Source organism: Coregonus lavaretus (genome assembly GCF_964263955.1).
Source record: "Coregonus lavaretus genome assembly, chromosome: 19".
Classification (NCBI taxonomy): Eukaryota; Metazoa; Chordata; class Actinopteri; order Salmoniformes; family Salmonidae; genus Coregonus; species Coregonus lavaretus.
In genome coordinates, this window is record NC_140006.1 from 37,342,712 (window position 1) to 37,348,677 (window position 5,966).

The 5,966-nt window shown below is 44.4% G+C and overlaps 1 protein-coding gene across 1 annotated transcript; it reads left to right on the forward strand.

The window, feature by feature from the left end:
- On the forward strand, positions 1-2,360 carry LOC311146588 (protein ABHD8-like; the record flags this gene model as incomplete). Its single annotated transcript, XM_084183107.1, has 4 exons — positions 1-791; positions 1,210-1,380; positions 1,686-1,902; positions 2,145-2,360. 4 exons carry the CDS (start codon positions 1-3, stop codon positions 2,358-2,360), a joined length of 1,395 nt encoding a protein of 464 aa, XP_084039233.1.
- Positions 2,361-5,966: the final 3,606 nt, after the last annotated feature.

Sequence of the window (5,966 nt, forward strand, 5' to 3'; positions counted from 1 at the left end):
ATGCTGACCAGCATTACAGATGGGATCCTGTGCTGTCTGACTGGGAAGGCTGCCAGCCTGGTGATGCCCGTCGAGTCTTCCGAGCCAGCTGACACCTTCGAGTTTGTGGAGGTGAAGCCTGGGAGAGTCCTCAGGGTTCACCACATCATGCCCGAGCGCCTGGCGCCAGTAGTGACGGAGGAGGACCAGGTAAAGGAGCCAGAGCAGGAGAAGGGCAGTGGAAATAGCAACAGCAGCAGCAGTGTGCACTGCAAGCGCAAGATCACTGTCTACCGCAACGGCCAGCTAGTCATTGAGAACCTGGGTGACGTGCTGCACTCTGAGATCGTCCAGTGCCAGGATGGAGACATGGAGCCCTGCAGCACCGTGGAGGTGGAACTGGCCGACTATAAGGAAGTACCCACCTCTCCTGAACCCAAACCCGTGCCTCCCCTGTCCATGGTTGGGGAGCAGAAACCCGCGCCCCCGCCTCGCCGGCGCCGCCGCAAGCCCAAGCGCATGGTGATGATTGACTCGGAGAGGGAGATCTCCAGCTGCAAGGGGACGCACTCGGACGTGGCGCTCTTTTTCGTGCACGGGGTAGGCGGCTCGCTGGACATCTGGGGCAGCCAGCTGGACTTCTTCTCGCGGCTGGGGTATGAGGTCATCGCCCCTGACCTGGCGGGCCACGGGGCCAGCACGGCCCCCCACATCGCGGCGGCCTACACCTTCTACGCCCTGGCCGAAGACATGCGGGCCATCTTCAAGAGATACGCCCGTAAACGCAACATCCTCATTGGGCACTCCTATGGGTAAGTATGCTTGATATACCACAGCTGTCAGCCAATCAGCATTCAGGTCTTGAACCACCCAGTTTATAACAGTAAATGAATAACAGTATTTGAACATGCCCTGAAACACATCATAAACTGGTAATGACAATGTCTGATGAAGAAGAACCAATCAGAGAGCAGCGTTATGACGATGTCACAATGAAGGGACCAATTAGAGAGCAGGGTTATGATGATGTCATGACGAAGGGACCAATCAAAGAACAGGGTTATGACGATGTCATGATGAAGGGACCAATCAGAGGGCAGGATTATGACGATGTCATGATGAAGGGACCAATCAGAGGGCAGGGTTATGACGTTGTGATGATGAAGGGACCAATTAGACAGCAGGTTCCCAAGACATTGTTTTTACACGTTTGATTATATCCCTTTTCAGGGTATCGTTCTGTACCTTCCTGGCCCATGAGTATCCAGACCAGGTTCACAAGGTAGTGATGATCAATGGAGGAGGGCCTACAGCTCTGGAGCCCAGCCTCTGTTCCATCTTCCAGCTTCCTTCCTGTGTTCTGCACTGCCTGTCCCCTTTCCTGGCCTGGAGCTTTCTCAAGTAAGGAAATCATCTCATCTATTTGTTGACAAAACAATATTGAAGTGCAGACAAAGCCAAAACACATTGCCAGACAAAATAACATTTGTAGAGAAAATAACAACACATCGCTTTACAAATAGAACAACAACCTATCGCTGTAGACAAAACAAAACTAAGACACTCTTCATACAGAAAGTATACTGTAGTGTACACTGTCAATGCTTAGCTACTACTGCATACAAAGAGGAAGAGGAATTTACTGTAACACATTATTTAGAATGTCAAGTAATACTGATGGCTATGAGTCTTTCCAACATGTTCAGGGCTGGGTTTGCCCATCAGGGAGCCAAAGAGAAGCAGCTGCTGAAGCAGGGCAATGCCTTCAACGTGAATCCGTTCGTGCTGCGTGCCATGATGAGCGGTCAGTACTGGCCCGAGGGGGACGAGGTGTACCACGCTGAGCTTACCGTGCCCATCCTGTTGGTGCACGGCATGTACGACAAGTTTGTGCCTATTGATGAGGACCAACGCATGGCAGAGGTAAGGAGACATAAATGAATGAAAACCAATCCATGTTGAGTCAGGCAGCTCTACTACCCATATATAACAGGTCAATTATATCAATTGCTTTTGAAGTTGTTATGAAAGAGGAATTAAATTAAATTATTATATGAATTATGGACAGTCCCTATCATATAACAAGCCCGTCATATTCAATGACTAATATCATATTGTAAAAATGTTATGTGTCTTGATTGTAACTATTATCCTTTTAATTTCAGATCCTGCTGTTTGCTTTCCTGAAAGTCATCGAGGAGGGCAGTCACATGGTGATGATGGAGTGCCCTGACACAGTCAACACCCTCCTGCACGAGTTTTTCCTATGGGAGCCTGACATGTCCAAAAAGAACGCAGCCAAGACTGATCCTGACAAGACTGTTATAGTCAATGGTGTTGTCGCCCAGACACCAAAACCAAACAAGCCCATGGACAAATAACCAATAGAGAGTCTCATTTTACATGAGCAAACCCAATCCGAGGGCCTGTCTTTGGCAGGTGGCACATGGTCTTAAGGCTGCTCGCAGGCTGAGAGCTGTTATTAACAGGGCCGGAGTTTGTTGTGGAAGTGGAGGGGAGGCAACTGGTGCTCCAAGCTAGAGTTGGCATTTGAATAGGACTTAGCACTGTGGCAAGAAGAAAGGAAAGGATGGAAGGAAGAGGAATCTGATGCAACGACAGAGATGCGTGTTTCTGTTTCCCCTTTGACAGCTGTCTGTGCTTCATCATGTGGTGTATGTAATCAGACAGACCTCGGGTCCAGAGGATGTTATTAAAACAAAATATCCATTCGTAATTCTCTCAAGTACCAAACTCGGTTGGTGAGTGGGTTATTATGAACTGAAGTGAGGAGGGCATGATCATTAAGTGGTGTGTGGATCGCCTTGCTACCTATCATCCATTATCTTGTGAGTAATATATCACTGCTGATTGGTGTCCTGATGAAATGATGATCTTATAAAACTGGGTCCATATTATGGATTCACTTCAAAGGGGAAAATAATGAACTTGGAAAACTGTGAAACTATCCAGACAATACAAGTCAATGAGTGGCTGTGGTGTATTATGGGAGTAAGATTGCTCATGCCACATTGCGATCCAGTTTGCATGAGGTCATCATTGTAATCATCCCCTACTGAGCAGGTTATAGACTAAAGTGTTGACTGGATGGAAGTGGTGAATGGATTGGTAATTGTTATGGCAAATATACATGCAATAAGTTACTACAAGACATACACCACACACCTAAACAAATGGGCCATACAAGTTCAACAACCTCATAAAATATTATCAAGCCAAAGTAAAGATGTTAAAACATATCCTTGAGCAAACTAAATATCTGTCAGTTACAGTCAGTATCTGTCAACCTTGTCGTACACTGTGCATTCATTCATGCTTGGGTACAGGTTCGTTTTTGAAACATAATGATTAATTGATGCACAACATGGAGTGGAGTATTTTGCCTCAAGAACATTTAGCCGTGTTGTCCGATATGATGCATTTAGAACCCTATGCTTACTGTGTGTCTACGTCATGAACTATCTAACCTAACTGGACCATTTGAAGTTGCTGCATGAACAGGCTTTTAAGATATGTCAGAATTTTCTTGTCAACATGCTTTGACAGTCGAGAAATCCAAAAACCTCCACTGTCCTCTGAGAGTATAATCTAAGCGGCATTATGGACAGAGGAGAAGTTGGACCAAAGCTTTAGTGATAGGCAATCCAAATAATGTAAGAGTATTCTATAACAATTATTTTGAAATACTGATGCTAGTTATTCAACTTCCAATAGTGCAACTAATTTTGCCTCTGAATTTGATGTAACAACATTAAGAATGATGTTGTTCTTCTGTCTACCAGATAGTAAAGCAAAGCATTTTCCTCCACTGCCCTCCAGTCAATCTGTTTGTGCTTGCAATGTCAAAGGTCACCCATGATAATAACCTAAAGGACATATGTTTTCAGGTTTCTCATTTGTGAACGTTTTCTTGTCTCATAATGAGAGTGTGTCATTAATCTGTGACTAAGAAGTATGAAGCACAGTAACACAATTATCTGGTTCGATGTCTCCGACTGCTGCACACTGCTTAGTGCATATGCATTATTCTGAGAAAGGATGCGAGATGATTATGCAATTTGAAACGAGATGAGTTATGAACTGTAGAGAAAGATAATACATAAGTAATGGAAACAAGTAGGATGAGGAACCAATGAGTTTGACCTAGCTGTTGAAAAGAAGATGTATTCATGTAGACTGTCTAAAATACCATGAAGTGCTGCTGATGCAGTCTGCTAATGCATTGTATAGATTGTTCCGACAGCTATATGGACTGCAGGGCGCACATTTGCTTCCTCCGCTAAATGTATTTTTAAAACGGTCCTATCCAGTGTGCTATCATTTGTGGTTCAAAATGTATAAATGTCATTAATGCATTTATTCATAGACATCAGAACTCATGCACTGCCTGAATGTAGGTGCATATAAAAATCCGATATATCGAACTGTTCAATTGAGTGTATGAATGTGCCTTTACTGGCATGAAATAAAAAAAATGTTTACATTATATGGTTGTTTTTGTTCTTCTGTGAATGAATGAAAATAAATGCATGAAAAATAATGAATGTGAATGAATGAATGCATGAAGGAATGAATTAGGACAATTTTATTGTGACAGACAAAAGTAACCATGGCTTTGAGTGCACATTACTGGCTCTGAGGCCTGGGGGGGCCGCCCCTGTTAGGCTATCTTATATCATCAAATGTTTGACTATGGTGGGCTCAATGTTCATTCTTTTGCCCCATCATATAGCGTAAAGGGGACTTCCTTGTCCATCATAAGAGACAAGCCTTTTCACCTCCTCACAGAAAGATGCCACCAAATCAAATCATATCAAATCAAATTGTATTTGTCATGCGCTAAATACAACAAGTGTAGACCTTACCGTGAAATGCTTACTTACAAGCCCTTAACCAACAATGCAGTTTTAAGAAAATAGAATTAAGAAAATATTTACTAAATAAACGTAAGTTTAAAAAAATAAAGTAACACAATACAATAACAATAACGAGGCTATATACAGGGGGTACTGGTACCGAGTCAATGTGCGGGGGTACAGGTTAGTTGAGGTAATTGAGGTAATTTGTACATGTAGGTGGGGGGGGGGGGGGGGGGGTCAATGCAAATAGTCCAGGTGGCCATTTGATTAATTGTGCAGCAGTCTTATGGCTTGGGGTTGGAAGCTGTTAAGAAGCCTTTTGGATCTAGACTTGGAGCTCTGGTACCGCTTGCCGTGCGGTAGCAAAGAGAACAGTCTATGACTTGGGTGACTGGAGTCTTTGACCATTTTTTGGTCATTCCTCTGACACTGCCTGGTATAGAGGTACTGGATGGCAGGAAGCTAGGCCCTAGTCATTTACTGGGCCGTACACACTACCCTATGTAGCGCCTCATGGTCGGATGCCGAGCAGTTGCCATACCAGGCGGTGATGCAACCAGTCAGGATGCTCTCGATGGTGCAGCTGTATAACTTTTTGAGGATCTGGGGACCCATGCATGCCCAATCTTTTCAGTCTCCTGAGGGGGAATAGGCGTTGTCTTGCCCTCTTCACGACGGTCTTGGTGTGTTTGGATCGTGATAGTTTGTTGGTGATGTGGACACCAAGGAACTTGAAGCTCTCGACCCACTCCACTACAGCCCCGTCGATATGAATGGGTTCGGCCCTCCTTTTCCTGTAGTCCACGATCAGCTCCTTTGTCTTGCTCACGTTGAGGGAGAGGTTGTTGTCCTGGCACCACACTGGCAGGTATCTGACCTCCTCCCTATAGGCTGTCTCATCGTTGTCAGTGATCATGCATCAACCAACGATAATCTAGTTTTAACCAAGTCTCTCTTACAGTGCCTTCAGAAAGTATTCACACCCCTTGACTTTTTCCACATTTTGTTGTGTTACTTACACCTGCATTTGAAATGGATTAAATTGAGATTATTTTGTCACTGGCCTACACACAGTACCCCATAATGTCAAAGAGGAATTATGTTTTT